Raw genomic sequence first — 20,708 nt, forward strand, 5'->3', positions numbered from 1 at the left:
TGCTGATTCCGAATTGTGATCTTTTTGTGTGGCCGAACAGTTTTAAAACTTTTGATTTTATTATTGCTGCAATTGGATGTAATTTTGTCATAGTTAAAAGATCTTCTGTTTTCGTTTGGTCAAGTAGCCTTTTGGTGATCATGCTTTTCATGATGTGATTTTGGAAGGTATAGTGAGTTTTTTCTTTATTTGAGTTTTTTGTTTATGGATGTTATTGTTTGGCTAAATCTAGTTGGAATTCATAATGTTGCCTACAGACAGCGTTGTTCAAATGTCTTATCATTTTTGGACTAATTGATTATCTGTAAGATTGTGGCATCTTTAAAGTTATAGCCCAGTCAGAGAAAAACTTCTGAAAAATCTAAAGAAAGCTGTCCTATCATCTTGCAAAGAAAATTGACTTCGAGAGGGTAATCAAGGCGTGGTGCAGTCAAACCCAATGCTTTACATTACCCTTTTGCAATTGAAGCTCTAAAGACGTTTCTTAAATGCATCAAGTTGGAACCAACAAGAGCTTGATCGGAAGCTGAGTCAATGCTAAAGTAGTCTACAACTAGCAGTTTTAAATTTGTGACTGCTTTGCAGTAGACTATGTGGATTACGGTCCTAAACAAGATTCACTGATGAATTTAATGACATTAAAGGAAGATGTAATCTATATAAGAGAAAGCTGAGAAGAGTAGGCTACTACTCGCAAGCTAAAGTTGCAGTGGCAAATATAAATTTAAAAGAAAATAATTTTCTTTTCCTGATGACAGAACGCTTTTATAACTCCACTTAACTAGCTGAATCATTCGAAGGAAATGTATTCTACCGTACATTGTAAAGGATTCGATAGTTGTTGGAATTGACAAACGTATCAACAAACTCAAACATATCGTCGATGAGTTTGAAGTTCCATGAAAATTTCATCGTATGTCTGTTGTGCAGTTGCGGGCATGTGGAACAAATTTAAACCATTTCTAGGCTGCAACAATGACATTTTTCAAGACATTTTGGATGAGTTGGTACTTTTGACAGAAAGCCACACAGCAAAATTCAGCTGCAAACCAGAACGAATCACCCCATAATCTCTACACAAGGAATTATTAATTGCAAATTTCGAAAGGTTTTTCCAAATAGTTTTGTTATGATTTTTGTTGTTTTCCGGTAGCTACCTCCAACGGTTGCGCTTTGAGAACGTGGTTTTAGCAATTACTGAAATTTGTAAAGAATTGTTTGCGCTCCGGTAGGCCTACGACTCGAAACGGATTGAAAAGCCTAACTATACATGTTGTGCATCAATTCAGACGTCGCAAAATTTTTTTATTTGATGCTGTGATCCGTAACTTTGCATTGGAAAAAGTCCAGAAAGGATTGAATTAAATCAGGGATGTCCAAAGTCCAGCCCACGGGCCAACTCCGTGTGGGAAAAAGTTTGGACACTCCTGAATTAAAAGCTTGGTTGAACTATTTTCGTTGCCTGTATTGTGGTTTACAAAGCTTTCTAGACAAAATAGTTTGCCTCAATGGCATTTTTGCTGCAAGTGTAATCCAGTGATTATTGTTGATTTTTACATTGAAGGAAGTTCTTTTCATGCTGAAGAAAGTAGGCTAATTTCAGCTTAACACGAACATGCAACGCAAGATACAAATTAGTTGTATATTTGCTAAAAAATATTATGGGGCCCATTTTTCGTATTGTTTCCCGACCAGTGCTGATTTCTCTCGGAGGCCCTGCCTACAACTATAATATTCTCCCATGCCATTCCAGTTTGCAAGCCAAAAATTACTTAGCTTACCAACTATGTTCGACAGTTTTTTGCAAAAATTTGCTCACCAAGCGCGGGGCCCGGAGCAGCTGCTACATTTGCTACTATAGTTAATCCGCGCTGGGTGCACAATTTGATGTCAGCTACATGTAGGCTAGCCTAGAGTGAACTTATAAAAAATGTCTAATTTAATGTCAGCTGGCCGACAGTAGTTATAAAAACTTGATGATTGACAAGAGTTAAGAATTTTCGAAAGCAATATATTCGAACATCGAACGCTCTTCGAAAACGCAATAGGCGAGGCTAGTCTACCTGACTTCGTTCTCCACTGCTGCACAAATGCCTGCAGTTAGCATGCTTCCTTGATTACTTCTGCACTCCTTTTGTCACGTGTACTCCGCGAGGCAGTACTCTGTTTTATTCGTATCATTTCATTCTGGCAGGCTAGCGAACAACAGCTTCTTTTGTTCTAGTTCTAGTGTTGAGTTTAACAATCTTACGTTGTGTATTTTGTTGCAGAAATTGCGATTCGATCATTTTTCTTTTGTTAATACATTTAAGAAAAATAACCGTCTTTGTTCATGATCGAATCGCAATAGGATAAGGTTAATTTAAAGAAATTTGTGGAATGGTGGTGATAACATGCGCCTTTCCCAACTGTAATTTTGAAACAGCCGACGTGCCCGAAGCGGTTGCTTGTGTGGTGCTGCAAAGTCACACGTACAGTCATGCTGCTACGACGCGCAACGCTCCAGCGCCCGTAAACCTTGGCCCGAAGCTAAATCGACCTACTGTAGATATTGGAGTTTCTCCAGAAGAATGGAGCGTGTTCACCAGAAGATGGAAGGCTTTTAAAGAAGGTTGCAGCATTCCTGATGAAGCAGCTTCAGTCCAGTTATTTCAATGTACCGGCCAAGCCCTAGGGGACAGCCTTCTCCAAGCTGACGCTGAGACAGTGAGCAAACCTGTAGATGAACTTTTGCTTGCAATGCGACAACTGGCCGTTATACCTGTCGCCACAGGGGTGTTACGGTCGGAGTTTATGGCGATGCACCAAATGCGCGACGAAAAATTTCGCGCTTTTGCAGCTCGTGATCGAGGAAAAGCGGATATATGTGCGTTCACTACGAAATGTTCCTGCGGGCTGAAAGTTAGTTATACAGATCACATGATCCGCGACACACTACTCAGTGGAATTTCGGACAGTGAGATTCGTCGCGAAATGATGGGAATGGACAAAGTATTGTCGATTCCCATCAACGATATCATCGCCCTTGTCGAGATTAAAGAAATGGCTCGCAATGCGGTACCATCTCATGACGTTTCGGCAGTGTCGACGTTCAAGCGCAAGAAAAGCCAAAGCCCTATTCCAAGAGACCGTGGACACATCCAGGCAGCACCTTCCTCTCCCAATTGGTCACAAAAAACTCACTGCCCTAAATGCAATAGATTATTCAATCGTTACAGAGAAGGCCCCAGAGGTTGGAACACTACGCCTTATTCCCTTTGTCTCGAATGCTTTCGGTCATCTCGTCATAAAAACAAATGGGGCGCTCCTCCTAAAGATGCATCAGTCGGAGCACTCTGTGTAGCACCTACTGTACCTCAAATAGGCACATTTGCCTCAACACAAACTGACATCGCAGCCCGAGACCCAATGTTCTCAACAATTCGTGGTCCTCACCACACATTCCAAAAAGGGCATTGGACACCATCCCGCATGCGAGAACATCCCACAGTTCGGGTAGACATATCTATGGATGACTCATGTCATCAAGGCAGGTACACTAGCGTGATAGCACAAGTAACAGCAATCGCAGATACTGGTGCCCAAATAAATGTATGGTCACTGAAGAACTTTGTGCAATCCGGCTTTGGACAAGAGACCCTTGTACCCGCACCAAACCTAATAGCTGCAAATCGCTCTACTATTTCCATTACAGGAGCATTTCGTGCCATCATTCGGGGTACAGCGCACGGCTGCAATGTTGAACGTCGGTGCATGATTTACATCAGTCCAGACGTTGACAAGTTATACTTATCTCATGACACACTATTGCATTTAGGTGCCCTATCCCCGAAGTTCCCAACTCTAGGGGAACATCAGATCAAGCAAGAAATGGCGCACAATCTTATCGAACCAGAAATCAACGTCGTCAGACTTGTCAACGGTGGATGCACAGTACCCAGCAAGCAACTGGAGTCGTGCACTTGCCCTCAACGTGGTGCAGTTCCAGCTCCCCCAACCAAGCTTCCGTTCCCATGCACACCTGAAAACAATGACAAGATGGCAAACTGGCTACTCCAGAGGTACGCCGCATCCACTTTCAACACTTGCCCGCACCGCGCGCTACATTGTATGGCTGGTCCTCCCATAGAAATACACGTTGACCCCAACGCGAAACCAGTGGCCGTTCATACACCAGCGTCTATCCCCTTGCATTGGCAAGAAAAAGTACACGCTGATCTCCTCCGCGACGAGGCTCTGGGAATCCTTGAAAAAGTCCCCCACGGCGAACCCACCACATGGTGTCATCGCATGGTTATCACACGCAAAAATGATGGCTCACCACGCCGTACTGTCGACCTGTCCCCCTTAAACAAATTCTGCCAGAGAGAAACCTTCGCCTCCGAAGCTCCATTCCAGCTGTCCCGTCGTGTCCCCGGAAACACTTGGAAATCGGTGACTGACGCATGGAACGGCTATCACAGTGTTCCACTGCGTCCTTCTGATCGGCATCTCACAACTTTCATCACTCCCTTTGGAAGATGGCGCTACACTAGGGCACCGCAAGGATTCCTATCCTCTGGGGATGGCTACAATCGCCGTTTCAATACCATATTAACCGATTTTGTGCGCAAAGAACGCTGTGTCGACGACACAGTGTTCTATGATAGCCAACTGGAGGAACATTGGTGGCGAACCATAAAATTCCTCACTTTAGTGGGACGGGCGGGCATTGTCCTTAACCCGGACAAGTTTCAATTTGCCCAACGCACCGTAGATTTCGCTGGATTCCGTATCTCAGAAGCAATGGTCGAGCCCCTCCCTAAATACTTGCTCGCCATCCAAGAATTTCCAGTCCCGAATAATATCACAGACATACGCAGCTGGTTCGGATTAATCAACCAAGTAGGAAACTATGCTCAACTGCGTGACCTAATGGCACCGTTCAAGCCGTTCCTTAGCCCAAAGCATAAGTTCGAATGGTCTCAGGAGCTGGATTCCGCATTTGCCGCCTCCAAATCGGCAATCGTTGATGCTATTCGCCATGGGGTAGAAATCTTTGACCCCTGCCGTCGAACATGTTTGCGCCCTGACTGGTCCAACAAAGGCATCGGATATTTCCTTCTCCAAAAACATTGCGTATGTGCTTCCACTATACCGGACTGCTGCTCATCAGGTTGGAAAGTGACTCTTGCAGGATCCCGATTCCTCTCATCGGCCGAACGACGTTATGCTCCCATAGAAGGCGAAGCCCTAGCAGTTGCGTGGGGCCTAGAACAGACAAAGTATTTTACGCAAGGCTGTGATAATTTGGTTATTGTAACGGATCATAAGCCATTGGTAAAAATATTCGGTGACCGTACGTTGGACGAAATCACTAACACTCGCCTGTTTCGTTTAAAACAGCGTACACTAATGTGGCGCTTTGATATCGCACACTTACCTGGCACAACCAACTGCGCAGCCGATGCTGCCTCACGTCACCCAGTATCATGCGATCTCATTGCTGTAGCGTCGTGTGCAGAAAATAATGTAGCAGAAATGGCGCTGGTTACTGCCATACAGGCAGATGCCGCCCATGCCTTTTGCTTGCAATGGCCTGAAATCGTTCGGGAAACAGCCGCCGATCCAAACCTTAGCAAGTTAATGGTAGCTATTGAAACGGGATTCACCTTTCCCAACACCGGCGACATTCGCCCATATCTCCCCTATCGTGACGGGTTCTTTGTTGAAGACGACGTTATTCTATATCATGATCGTATTGTTGTACCACCATCGCTTAGGCCTAGAGTACTCTCAACGTTGCATGCTGGTCATCAAGGTGTGTCTGCCATGGAACGCCGGGCACGTGCTATAGTATTTTGGCCCGGTATGACTAATGATATCCATGCTATTCGTGACTCGTGTACTTCATGTAATCGTAATGCTCCATCTCAAGCAGCTCCTCCCCCGACGCCATGTGATCCCCCAGCTACACCATTTGAGAAAATTTTTGCAGATTATTTTGACTATGGGGGCCGTCACTTTTTGGTCATTGGGGACAGATTCTCTGGGTGGTCGGATGTATTTGCCACGCCATCAGGATCGAGTGCCGCAGGAGCAGCTGCTTTGACTCAACTCTTGCGCTCGTACTTTGCCACGTTTGGTGTTCCTGAGGAAATATCTACAGATGGGGGTCCCGAATTTACGGCTGCCGTCACTGAACTCTTTCTTAAAAATTGGGGTGTGCAGCACCGCATATCGTCATCTTACTTCCCTCAATCTAATGGTCGAGCTGAGGTGGCTGTCAAAACTGTAAAACGCTTGCTCATGACTAATGTGAGCCCAAACGGAGACCTGAACAACGATTCCTTCTTACGTGCATTGTTACAGTTGCGAAACACACCTGATCCTGACTGTGACATCTCTCCAGCAGAGATCGTGTTCGGTCACCCTCTGCGCGACGCATTCGGTTTTGTAAACCGCCTAGTCAAGTTCTCCAATCGTCACATTCGTCGTACATGGCGGGATACATGGAAGGCAAAGGAAGACGCCCTTCGCCTGCGAGCTGGTCGAACCGATAAGGCGCTGTCTCAGCATACTCGTCCTTTACGTACCTTACAATGTGGAAAACGCGTATTTATCCAAAACCAAAACGGCAACTATCCTCGAAAATGGGACAAAGTGGGAATGGTTGTCGAAACGTTGCCGCATGACAAATATGTAGTGAAAGTTGACGGGTCGGGCAGAATCACAAAACGGAATCGACGTTTCTTGCGAGTAATTCCACATACTAAAGCATGTGCCGATCCCATCCCTCCTCAACCAAACATCATTGCTCACCCACAGAGCCTCCCATCATCTTCTTTTGCCCAGCCTCCTGAAACGGACTACTGCCCTCCCCACCCTCCGCATCACGAAATAGGCCCTAGCCCAGAAATTGGAGAATCTCCGATGTTGCTTCTCGATGCAGATCACAGTCCGCCCGCACTCACCTGCCCGACACCAGCCTCAAGCCCGAAGCTTTGTGAGCCACAGCACTCACCTGAACCTCCAAAGCAGCCGCTACCTTTCGATTCAGTGGAACCAACCGAACCTACAAGTGGAGTCCCTCACATTGAAAAATCGCCTGTTTTGCGCCGTTCCACGCGGTCCCGACGGCCGGCATTGGATTTAGACGCATCCTCTGGTCAATGGGTAATCAAGGGGTCGAGCTCGTAAGTCTACAGTTTCGCCTTACGAGCTGGGGGGGATGCACAAATGCCTGCAGTTAGCATGCTTCCTTGATTACTTCTGCACTCCTTTTGTCACGTGTACTCCGCGAGGCAGTACTCTGTTTTATTCGTATCATTTCATTCTGGCAGGCTAGCGAACAACAGCTTCTTTTGTTCTAGTTCTAGTGTTGAGTTTAACAATCTTACGTTGTGTATTTTGTTGCAGAAATTGCGATTCGATCATTTTTCTTTTGTTAATACATTTAAGAAAAATAACCGTCTTTGTTCAACTGCCACTGAATATGTAACCACTAGACATTAGCCGATATGACAAAATGAAAATGGTTATGTTACATCAACAAATGTAAATGGAGTGCGTGAAAAAAAATTGCAACGATAATACAGTTTCGTAAGCAACACTTTCTTCAGGCTAATTTTGAGAAAATATGCAGTAGCCCTAGGGAGTATAGGCAGTGGCGCCGGCAGAGGGGGGCAGGCGGGGCAGCTGCCCCCCAATGTTTTGGACGCCATCTTTTTAATATTTTTATATTATTACATATTGTTATTATTTTTTTAATATTTGGATCCCAACCTGAAGTCAAATCATGTTGCAAGGGGGGGTAAAAGCTTTCTCTTTTATTTTAAACTTGCTCTTCTTGCTGCTGTTATTATTACGATTTTGTGATTTTATTCACGTACTTCGCCTGCTGCCTGTCACGTAGCAATTGTTACTGGCTGTTCAGCAGATTGACTCTTGCTTGGTTTTTGAGTGGTGGCAGTACATATACAGCAGTTGGTCATTCAATGTTTCAAGGATATAATGTAGATTTAACTCAACGAAGTCTACTAAAGTAATACAGTAAGTAACCAGTGGTTTGATGACTATCTCTGGCTGGAGTATTCAGAAACTAAAGATGCCACATTTTGCTTTCCCTGTCGAGTTTTCAAAAGCTTAGTATGTTATAGTCCTGTTAATATTAGTTAAAGTTTATTCTATTAAACTGCAATTATGCTCCACCAGCGTTAAATGATTTTATTTTCTTAATGTTTCTTTGTCCTATCCACGAAGATTTCATGCGTAATATTATGACGATAAAGTTTAAAACACAAAATGAGCGGACAATTATATTATATACGTATTAAGATGCAAAAAATGCAGTATGACGAAATAATGCAACTAAAGTCAACATGTTCCTACGTTTATTAGACGTTAAAATACGTTTCACTTGTTGTAAAATTCTTTTCTCATTCTTTTATTTCTGAAGATATTGCGTTGCTTATTGCCTTTAAATTGGAAGACTTATTGCGTCCCGGCGAGCAAGATTTTGCATTTTTTACATCGATTCAACACTGAATCGCTGTACAACGCTGAATCGATGTAAAATCAGCAGATTTAGCTGGCTAGGGTTGGCGGTTTAATTGATTATTTTTACTTTCAGTGAAGCTTGTTTTTACGTCTAATAAACGTAGAAACATTTTGACTTTAACTGTATTGTTCTGTCATACTGCATTTTTGGCATCTTAATAAGAAATATAAAAATTGTTCTCAAATATAGTTATTACTATCTGAAGCCTTTACAAATTGTTTCACCTAACGGATCATCAGAAGGTCTGAAAAAACATGCAAACAGTAAAGAATCGATAATTTTGAAAAGATATTAAATATTACAACTGTAATTTAATCTGCCAAAAAAAACTCTAAACCTGTACTTCCTGAGAAGATATTAAATATCACAACTGTAATTTAATCTGCAAAAAAAACCTCTAAACCTGAATCCCTGAAAATATATTAAATATTATAACCGTAATCCAATCTGCAGAAGAAAAAAACTTCAGAATTACTAAGGACAACCTCCATCCGTCACGACAAAGTTTCAATTAATTTGTCCCAATGGAAACCAAGCAACATGATGGCAACATCTATGACATCACAAAGAAGCAAAATGCTGTTGTGGTGATCGGCGCAACCTGTAGTAACCTGAACAAAATTAATAGAAATTGTTTTTAAACCTGTAAAAATTGAATGAGATTTATAACCTGTAAAAATCAAATGAAATTTCAAAATTATAACTTGTGACCAAGGAATTGTGATGATGTAACCTGTAGTGACCTGAACAAATGAAATAAAATCTGTTTATAAACCTGTAAAAATTAAATGAGATTTATAGCCTGTAAAAAAACAAATGAAATTTTTTAAAAAACCTGTGAAAATCAAAAGGAATTTATTTTATTTTGAAGTACGTGAGTTTAAATTTGTTTCTATGACGACATTTGCCGACCAGTTCCGAACGCTTGTTCAAAAGGTGGCCACTATCAGCCTTCAGAATGGCCAGCTTTTCAGCCAAACATAAGCGTTTGGAACTGGTCGGCAAATGTCGTCATAGAAACAAATTTAAACTCAAGTACTTCAAAATAAAATAAATTCCTTTTGATTTTCACAGGTTTTTTAAAAAAATTCATTTGTTTTTTACAGGCTATAAATCTCATTTAATTTTTACAGGTTTATAAACAGATTTTATTTCATTTGTTCAGGTCGCTACAGGTTACAATTACATTATCACAATTCCTTGGTCACAGGTTATAATTTTGAAATTTCATTTGATTTTTACAGGTTATAAATCTCATTCAATTTTTACAGGTTTAAAAACAATTTTTATTAATTTTGTTCAGGTTACTACAGGTTGCGCTGATCATCACAACAGCATTTTGCTTCTTTGTGATGTCATAGATGTTGCCATCATGTTGCTTGGTTTCCATTGGGACAAATTAATTGAAACTTTGTCGTGACGGATGGAGGTTGTCCTTAGTAATTCTGAAGTTTTTTTCTTCTGCAGATTGGATTACGGTTATAATATTTAATATCTTTTCAGGAATTCAGGTTTAGAGGTTTTTTTTGCAGATTAAATTACAGTTGTGATATTTAATATCTTCTCAGGAAGTACAGGTTTAGAGATTTTTTTTGGCAAATTAAGTTACAGTTGTAATATTTAATATCTTTTCAGAATTATCGATTCTTTACTGTTTGCATGTTTTTTCAGACCTTCTGATGATCCGTTAGGTGAAACAATTTGTAAAGGCTTCAGATAGTAATAACTATATCTGATTTAATTCGCTCTGCTTTGACTTTTTGCTTGGCATACTTTTTGTAGTATTAATAGTCTTCATTGTTTTAAAAATTGTTCTCTAATGTTGTATTTTAAACTTATCATTTGATATTGTGCATTTTCCTGATGAAATCTTCGTGGATAGGAAGAAGAAATATTAAGAATAAAAAAACATTTAACATGGGCTGAGTATTTATTGCAGTTGAACTACGCCCGGTGGCCGTCACGGTATATTTATTCCATTAACGTTTATTAGCCTCAATTCTCACAATGTCATAGGCTACCAGGGTTACTCAACTATTCAACTAATCTTAACAAAGGTCCAGTTTGACAAGCTTAATATTTTTAGCGGTCCGGTGAATAAGTTATTTCACACGCAACCACGAAAGTTAAACTATCTGTACCAAACCACTTTTAGGTAAAATATAACGCGAATTGGATTTCTGAGAAAGTGTTGGGGAGTCTGGGAGTCAAAGCCCCCCAGCAATTAAGATAATCACAGTAAAAATTGCTTTCTCCCAGTAGAAATCCGTTTAAAGAATCCCTGAAACGTGGCAACGAGGTTATTCTTCCAAAAGCTCAAGGTCCACCATCAGCACCCAGAAGGTCCAAATTCGGACCGCGGTCCGCCAGTTGAGTAGCCCTGGGCTACGCAATACGCATGTGACCGCCTCTGCGTTTGATATATCTACTATGTTTTGACATCTGTATTTTCCAAGCATGGAAAAACGTTTTCACAGCGTTTCAGTACAGTATTTGATAATTTCTCTGTCAACTATCAGACTAGTCAAAATCATGAGGCATATTTAACTAACAGACTGCTGGATAATCAAAAAGTGCATTTGTAAAAAATGGTTTTTCCATCTGGAAAAAAGCTACGCAGAATTTCGCTAGCCATGGCAGTTGCAAGTCCCATACGGAATCAAACTGTGATTTATTTTGAATTTTATTTTTTTCAACAGATCAAACATGTCAAAAATGTGGGACTTTTGGTAGGCTATATTGCAGTAGACAATAGCAGTAGAAATCAAGAGAAATTAAATAATATATCACTGTCTTGCATGTCTTGCACCAGTGGCGTAGCCAAGGGAGGGGAGTTTGGGGGTTTCAACCTTTCAAATTGAATTTACGAATGTTAATACGTTGTTTGCAAGAAAAGCTTTAGCCTATGATGTAATTTCTCGTCAAACTGTGCAAGGATGCAAGCCATCTGTAACTGCTGAGATCGCTTGTTCCATCTAGATTAACGTCTTAACAGCAATTTGTCATACAAAACTTGAATAAATCAGAAATAAAGTAACTTCATTGTCTCAAAGCTTTTTGTTTGACACTCATCAAGGTGTATGACGTTACATTTTCTAAACTTTGGGTTGACTTTAAAGCATAAAAGTTAATGACTTACCAGAATAAGGTCGCTTTTTAGATCAACCAAGGAGAAAATTGATAAATAATAAAACTGTAAAAAAAAAGCAATCAATCTATGTCTCTAAAACAAAGTTTGCCTAATTTTAAACGAAACTGCATTAAAAGAGCGAGTTTTGCCAATACCAAACATTCAAATATCTCAACCTGGAATTAGCAACAAGAAAACATAGAAACTCAGCTTTATTTCCTGAAAAATGCCAAAGAAAACATGATCTTATCCTTTTGCTATGCCACCGGACAGCACCATTTTACAGGAATATTCATACCGACAATTTTGTTGAAAATGCTCTTAGAATGCACCAAACTGAAATTAATTTTTCAAAACTTTCTGGGGGAAGCCCTCCAGCCGCTAGGTGTCGCATTCGGCGAACACGCCATTGGGCTTCGCCCGTCGGCCGTCAACACCCCCTTTCAAAATTCCTGACTACGCTACTGTCTTGCACTGTCAATATTTTACCCCCCCCATTGTTGAAGGTCTGGCGGCGCCACTGTATAGGCTATCATGCAAAAGTAAACTTAAGTAGGCTACAGGCTTTAATGTACCGTAGGCTATACATGAAACGGTTCCGGCATACAAGAGTGTAGTTGGTAGCAGTATCGTCCTTGGGAGCCACTGGGTTAAACGCATTGTTTAATACTTTGAACGCTGTGCGTTTCAAGTGTACTATAGGCTAGGCTACGGCTTGGGTTTAAAAAGTAACTTAAAAAGCTAGCTTTTTCAAAACAAATCTAATATTGATCAATGGCTTGAAAGCAAAATAACATATCTTGCAATCCACAAGAAAAAAAAATGAATAAAAACATTTAATTAGTTTAATTGAAAATAGCTTAGTCTAAAGTAAACAAAAACTAGGAGAATTAAGAAGTTTTTCTTTACACTAACTCGATCGCAGCCTACATTTACACAGAGACGAATACTTTTGTCACTTTACTTGCAAGTAGCCAAATTAACTTAGCAACTAGGTGACAAATTAACTCTGGTCACATGTCACTTAACTTTGGCTATCTCTAGCTCGTTACAACGCTGGAAGGAATGTTGTTAAGTAACAATGTCGTCGTCGTATGATAATAATATTAATATAATCAAATCATAGGCTACAGAGTAGGCTACGTGAATGAGGTATACGGTAGTCTAAAACTTTTTGCATATTGAGGTTTAGGATTAGTTGTGATTCAAATAATTTGTACACACGTATGCTATCATAACCGTCAGTAATACGATAAAAATAATTGAGCACGCTATCTGTTGTTTTGCTTCTTTGGCAAGATTAGTTTCGTAAACAAGACGCTCTATGATGTTTCCTTTTGATCCAGATGCATTCACAAAAGGAAAAGGCTCATTTGGAATTTCCTTTCTAAGAAACTTGCACAGTGGTTCCCATCCCTAAAATTAACGTTGAAATATTACGTTTATTAGATTTGTGTGATTGAACTGTTTGTTTTTGATTTTTTGTAGCTTAAAAAATATTTCTTTCAAGCACTTTTTTTTACTCATATGGTGCATCAAAAATGCAGCTGATGTGCTCTTTTGCCTATTCTTGCTCCATCAAAACAAACCTGAAGTTACTGGACTGGTCATCACCTTAGCTGTATACTTGATTGAATGATTCTTTATCCTCGGACTGGGAAAGCTTCTTGAAGAGCTTAATCCTGCAAGTTTCGCATACTTGTAGAGGCTTTGAATTACTGACGCAGGCCCGGTCACCGAGATTGGCAGAGTGAAGTTTCCGATTGTTGAAGTCTTGTTGCCGGGGAACTATTCCATCCATTAGATGCCGCTGAATGGAGAGCAGTCATTAACGTGCGTTGCTCAAGAGAGTCGAACCTAGCGCCGCTTGATCTTGAAGCTTCTTCGTTCCAGAAGTCACGCGCTAACCACCTGAGCTATCGGGGCGGACACTGAGCTATCGGGGCGGACAACTTACATCAGCAACGTTAAATATCAGCAGCTGGTCGGCTGGTATCACATGCTGTACATATGCAGTGTGCCGTCGGTAGTGCATTTTCCACAGCCATGAGTTTTCAAGTGGAGATCCCTACTTTTATATTTTATATAAATATAAAAATACACAGTAACATTAACAGATTTGAGGCGATTTATTAAATTAGGTAGTCCTACCAAAAATTGATTGATAGAGAAAATACTTCACGAACTGCGAAGTTCGCACATAGGCTAGTTCAGAATCACGAAATTTGCAAATGGAGGTGGAAGGAATATCTGACATGGAATGAAAGATTTATATCATGAGATAGAAGAAAATATTAGAATGGAATAAGGAAAAAAATCCCATTTCCATCCCATTTTATGCCGTACTCTGGTAGCGTGAGCGGTAGAGCGTTATACTTTTCATCCACTGGTGACAAGTAGCGGAGCGCAGCTCTTTTAGCATATTGTAGCGATAGCGCATTACTTTTACAAAGTAGCAGATGCCCACCGTTGCTGTATGTTGCATTTACGCATGTATGTTGCATAGCTTAGTTGCAAAACACTAGAAGAGTCCAGCCTACACCTATCAAATTTCAAGTTAGTCTTGGATTATAAAGTTCCGAGCATAAAATTAAGATACCATCAGATGTTCGATGAATGGTTTGCGCAGCTTGCATTAACTTGGCAGCAGCCAATGTTTTACAAAACGCCTTAAACTTTCATTAAGTAAGGCAATAAGCAATGAACTTACCAGCATATACTGAAAAATTTTTCTTTGATAACTTTCATATTTCATTGCTTTGTTTGAAAGAAATGTCATCCAGTAATAACTTTTAGAAGCACCTTGGTTCATTTTTTTTACACTTTTATACCAAGCCTCTTCATCTCGTATCGTAAGTATGACCTGGAATTGCAAAAAAATGGCATACAAATTTTGTGGACAACGTAGGTTTTCTCATCGACGATTTCCAGCTGCGATTTTCCAGATGCACAAGATTCAAAGCTAGATGTGAAAACTTTAAAGACACAAAAGTGTTGACAGAGGCTTCTTTAATTTTCAGTCCAAACTCTACTTTTAATTATCCTAAAATATCCTAAAGTGTTTGTTAAAATCTCCCAACCCCCCCACCCCCCCAGGACTACTTGTTTAATCTGCCCCTGCTCCTTCTTATTACAAAAATCAAATATACAATACAATTATCGATTAATGATATATGCATTAATAACCATAACAGTTAATAACATATATGTTAATATTACCACATTACTAGGCCCCGCAAAAGTCAATAAAGTAAAAAAAATTTAAGGACCTCGTCTGTCCACGAATCAACAAATAGAGTTGTTTTCAGCACCTAGGGGACTGTTTCTAAGAAGTTTATAGGTCAAAATAAAGTCAGAATTAACATTAAAGTCAAAATTTATTAAATTTTTGGTTTTGACAAACTTCTTGTGTTTCTTGAGAGTAATTTTTGTCAAAATTCTCATGGAAGCAGTGTAAATCAGGAATTGTGACACAATTAAACCATATTAACCCATAAAAGCAGGAAATATGTCACAATGCCCACTTGGATCAGCAGTAACTTTTATCGCAAATTGTTCATTGTTTATTCATTGCTACGTATTTAAATAATTCTTATAAAACACCTCCTCTTTACAAACGTGGTCTTTTTGAAGATCACCAGTTTGGATTTTAGAAATAGCCTCCTGACATTCTGTAATACAAAAATGCCTAAGCAAGCTAAATCGTCTTCAGATTTAGACCATTGTCAAGATTTTACTGATAAATTTAATTTCCCATGCGGAGAAAATCGAAGCAAAGTGCCCTTTCCACTAGGACAAAATAACACAGGCTACCTAAATCTATCGCCAAAAAGCACGACGCACTTTTTATAATCCATAAAACACCTTGACTTTTCGACGAAATATTACGTTTGTGTCTGAAATCGACAAAATATTACGTTTGGGTAACTTCTGGTATCAATTCAAAAAAGAACTGTGGCCTCTACAAATAAGCAATTTCGTTAGGTCAAAATAAAGTCCAAATTTGATAAAAATAAAGTCAAAAAAATTTTTTTTTGGTCAAAATAAAAATGGCCCTACATATTACCATAACCATATAACCTACGTTAAGCTACTTGTGAACATTCTTGACTTGGCGTTGACTAAGCAACAGCAAAGTTACCAACTGTTTCTTTAAAAAGCAATAAGCCTAAAGCAAGATGATGGAAAAAAAGGTTATTTTGAAAAATGGAAAAAAATATTCTGAAAAATTTAAATAGTTAGTTATAGGCTAGTAGCCTAGAAATTTTTAAATAACTTGAAAAACTTTATTGTAGTGCGTGAAATATAAAAACAGCAGAAATGCAATACTGAAGATTCGCGGGTAAATTCAACTATAGGCCTATCCAGGGCTTCCCAAACTTTTTTGCTCGCGACCCCTTTTAGTCTCCTAAAATGCTTCGCGGCCCCTTACGATTAAAACGACAAACAGCGCGAAATACACATTTGCGATATTTATTGAAAAGCTTAAATCTAACGAAAACCAATTCAATTTACCGTTCTCAGTTCAGTTTGTTTTTTATTTATATTTGTTTATTTATATCAGTTTGTTTTTATTTGTTTTTATTTCTGACCGTAACAACAAAGCCTATGGGCAGCTTACTGGAAACAAAACAAAAAAGCAAACACATTTATTCAGTGTGATGGGTGTGACTGCTTTCTGCCACAAAGCAAGTCCAACCGTGACTCAGTGTTTGTTAATGCAGGTTTTAAGGCGGTTTCAATGTTGTTTAGGTTGGAACGGTAGGCGAAGAAAGAACATTCCAAATAAATCATTGAAATTTTGGTTTCCAGATGTTCAATTTTTTGATGAACGCATCAATTTTAGATTTCAATACAAAATATTGATGTTTTTTTCTAGGAGGAACAAATTAAGTTCATTTAGATTTTCAAGCAAATTTGACATAATTTCAAAAGCTAGATGTTATTGAGAAAATGGTGGACCAAGACTGAATTTCATTCATCTGGAAAAATCACGATTTCGGTTTCCAACATTAATCGGCTAGCCATTTTAAAGCTTTGATTTTTGAAAGCACTTCACGATGCAGTAAAAAAGTTTTTAACTCCGATTCCATTTCACCTCATAAATTTTCAAAAATACGGGCAGCCTATTGAGTGCGCGACTCTTAATAAAGTTAATAACTGTCAAAGCATCTCGCACAAAAGTGTTAATATGCAGTAGGCTACCTTGTGCAAATTGGTGTACTTTCTGAGACCCCTGAAGTTCGTTACGCGACCCCTTGAGGGGTCGCGACCCCCAGTTTGGGAAGCCCTGAATTATAGGCTATATACATAGGCTACATTTTGAAAGCGACAAAACAGAAAAGTTACGACATCCTACTTGTGACTGAACAAGCTGAGAGTCTCTTCTCACCTTAGCCTTTGGCCATCTTTTGAAAAATTCTTCAAAGAAAAATGATGGTGGCATGTCAACTGTGCAATCTACTTTGAGTTTTTCATAATTATCTATTGCAGCATCAAGAGATTGGTTTTCAAAAATAACTTTCTGGAAGTTGTCCATGTGAAACTCGACATGTTCCAGGTAATCGTGAACTAAATATAAATTGTATTTAAATTGTTGTAGCTCAACTCCAGATGGTTTAGCGTAGCTACATTAAACAGAAGATCAGTCAGGGTCAAACTAGCCGAAAGATTTAGGCTCCAATTTTTCTTCATAACTTGATTCAATATGTAGACTAGTGGTATGTGAGACTGTCAGTAGAGTTGACAAAGGGGTGCATCAGGGGGTACTTTTGGACCGGGACCAGAATCATTTTTAGAGTTCGGAATGTTTTAGGAGCCTGGAAACTAAAACACCCAATAATTCTTTGCATTCTATCGCTTTTCTTTAGTTTTGTAGTTTATAGTTTTGTATGGAAGCTCAGAAGACCCACTTCTCATCGGTACTGGATCCAAATTATCCTCTCAACAACCCCGTGAGTAGGCCTATCCTACTCATACTTTAAAAATCTGTTAGACCTTTAGTTGTGGCTGTAGTGGTGTGTAGTAGGCCTATTCATGGAGAGGTAAAAACTTAGATCCTATTTTGAAAAAATGTAAAGTTTTATAGGTAAAAATATGAAAGAAAGATTTTTCGTGGAGGAGAGCCCACGCAAAAACTGTGATTTCACAGAAAATTATTAAATTTGTAAAAAAGCGTTAGAAGAATTTCGATATTAAAAGTTGTCTTGTGGCGGCCCCAATCACCAAATATATTTTTCATATTGCGTTTTGTTATCAACTAACAATATAGGCTACGCAGCTTTTAACAGTGCAATAGCTCATCTAATGCATTTTTGGTCATAAAAGGAGCTTACCTACTCCTTACCTACGGTACTACGATCGATCCGATGACCTACTCTACACTACAGTCTATGAGTAGCCTAAGCTATACGTTGAAAGTTAGAATTTTCATCCATGAAATGTAAGAAAGTTATTAAATCTAGTGAATTTTTTTTTTCAAACTTTATCCAATGCCAGACTCGTTACACCCAACCAGACTTTTAGGCCTAACTCAGAGTTTGGGATCTAAATTTCTACTTACTGTTGCCACACCCCAGTATTCGGAGAGCTTCGGTCAACGATTTTGTTCCCGTCTTCGGATATCCAGCGCAAATAATTTTTACCATATTGATATTTACAATAATGATATTATAAAAAGTATTTAATGTTGTGGTGAATATAACGTTCCTGGTTAAATCCACAATGCTTTGTTGAAATCACAATATCGAGACTACAAGGCTCCGACTGCAAACTAACCTCGATTTCGTACTTGATTAGAAACTGTTTGAACATTAACTAGTCAAGGCCACGTTTTGTATCTGTATGATATAGGCTAGCCTACGATGAGTATAATGATGCTTCGCAGCTGATTTCAAATTTCACATTTTTCCAATAGGCCAAATACTTTCAAAAGTTTACTGGAATCAGTTACACATTAACTTGTCAAGGCCAAATTTCAACAATCGTAGATCGCAACATAATAAAGGGATGTGATTGACATGGACTGGAGGAGGGACAAACCGGACCTATCTTGAAACAAATATTAAATTCAATTCAAAGTACGGTAACTTATGTGTAGGCCTATTAAAAATCTAGACAGCCAGTCAATCTTGATATATCCTTGTCCTCAGCATAAATGGTGTGTTTTTGGTCACGCCGAAGGAGACACAAGCACAAATGTAGACCTAATGCAAACGTTCAATTTACTAAAATTATTTAAGTAGGCTACTGTTGCTTATTTTGGTTTGTTTTCGAGAATTTGCGTAATGTTATTGATTGGCAATAACTATGCAGCTACCCACCGATGTCTTGAAAGCAGATTTTCGCCACGTCCGAACGAAAGTTCAGATGCCATCCGCACTCCACTAGGTTGGCTTCTCCGTGGCTCACACTTCAAAGATGCCCCTTGTTCAAAAGAAAATAACACAAGCCTTCTTGTTAGAGATGCTAAGTGGCCCGTAGACACCGAAGACATCCAGGACTTAATCATAACCGTCGAAGGAGAAACAATTTCACCTTCAGTCGACACAGACTTATTCGACATGGAAGGCCTTTCGAAATTATTGCAATCTCATAGAGAACTACTCGAATTTGGTTTTAAATTCTCTCGTGAGGACCCAATTGCCTACGACATGATGTGCCGACGGTTAACCAATGGTGCCGAAGTAGGGGTGGGGGATATATCCCCCCAATATTTTGGAAGCATCCCCCCAATAATTTAGAAAAAATTATTTGCTATGAAGTTATACTTCGATTTAGTTGTTTGCAAGCACCTCGAATTGCTGTTGTTTTTTTTTTATTGATGTTTAATCACAGTTCTAAATCATCTTGGATTTGACGCTGGACAATGAAGGACCTTGGCCTATACTGTCTATGGTAGAAGTAAAAATAAAAGCACAAGGAATTTTAACAAGCTTAGTTAAAGCTGAAACATATTTGGGACTTGTGCTGGTTTTGAAGTCTTTGGCAGTTATGGAGCAATTTAGCATCACGTTGTAAGGAGAAAAGCTTGACATTGACTCTCGTGAAGAGCCGTTTCAGACCCTGAAAATCACTCAAGAGAAATATCGTGATTTGGAGTTTAAGAACAATTACAAAATGCAGTTTCACTTCCAGAAAAATTTGCTGCTAATTTTATCACGCCTTTGCAAGTACCACGGCAAAGAAGAGTCCCTGAAAGATCAGCTACTGCAGATACTTCACTGCATTATAAAATACTTTACAATCAGTTGATGGACAGAGTTATCTCTGAACTGACCGAACGGTTTGAAAGTAGCCTGAATTCCGATTCGGCAAAGTATAAAGAACTTGTATAAATTTTCAAGACTGGCTTAGTTCCTGAAATGGTCAAAAATTATCCAGAGCTGAATAGACAATCGATGAGTTATCAAATTGATTCATTCAGAAGGGCAACAGGAGCAAAATCTCTGTATGATGCTAAAAGAGATTACCAGGCATTGTCCTAGTTGGAAAAACCTCTCTATTCTCAAATACTCCAGCTGATTAAGATCCTCTTAGTTTGCCAGGTAAGCTCTGCTGTTTGTGAGAGGTCGTTTTCCAATCTTCGTAGATTGAAAACCAGGCTGAGAAATACTTTGGGACAGGAAAGGTTGAATGCTAGCATTGTTTGCAACATTCACCAAAATATTCTTAATGACATCAGCATAAATGACATTGCTAATGAGTTTTCAATGCGCACTACCCTAAGACGCAATATGTCCGGTTGTAACAAGTTCTTGTGATGTGTTTGAAGGTTATTATTTTGTCATAAATTTGCGGATGTTCTTCTGTAGCTTCGATTGTCTTCAGTCTCCTGAGTCTCCTGACTAGTGACTTTGTCCTATAGAGCACTAAGTGTAGTGATTCTAGTGAAAGAAAGGACAAGAAGAAAAGTATAACTTCTGTTTGTTTTTTAAATTAAGTATTTATTGGAAGGTCATAGATTCGAATCTCGCTGGAGGTGCCAATTTTTCTTTGCTTGTTTTTTAATCTTGCTGCAGTCATTCACAAGAGCAGTGA

The 20,708-nt window shown here is 39.3% G+C and overlaps 1 protein-coding gene across 1 annotated transcript; it reads right to left on the bottom strand.

The window, feature by feature from the left end:
* Nucleotides 1-12,863: 12,863 nt before the first annotated feature.
* On the bottom strand, nt 12,864-18,316 carry LOC145788533 (uncharacterized). Its single transcript, XM_082600294.1, has 5 exons — nt 18,232-18,316; nt 17,062-17,240; nt 14,380-14,532; nt 13,627-13,737; nt 12,864-13,085 (listed from the first exon to the last, which is right to left on the bottom strand). Exons 1-5 carry the CDS (start codon nt 18,314-18,316, stop codon nt 12,864-12,866), a joined length of 750 nt encoding a protein of 249 aa, XP_082456420.1.
* Nucleotides 18,317-20,708: the final 2,392 nt, after the last annotated feature.

The sequence above is a fragment of the Aplidium turbinatum genome, chromosome 2 (genome assembly GCF_918807975.1).
Source record: "Aplidium turbinatum chromosome 2, kaAplTurb1.1, whole genome shotgun sequence".
NCBI lineage: Eukaryota > Metazoa > Chordata > Ascidiacea > Aplousobranchia > Polyclinidae > Aplidium > Aplidium turbinatum.

Coding starts and splice junctions, on each gene's coding strand:
- LOC145788533 (XM_082600294.1), bottom strand. CDS start 18,316: ATGGTAAAAATTATTTGCGCTGGATATCCGAAGACGGGAACAAAATCG. Junction 13,738..14,379: donor AAATTTTTCAGTATATGCTG/GTAAGTTCATTG, acceptor ATATAAAAGTAG/GGATCTCCACTTGAAAACTC. Junction 13,086..13,626: donor TGATATTTAACGTTGCTGAT/GTAAGTTGTCCG, acceptor CGTTAATTTTAG/GGATGGGAACCACTGTGCAA.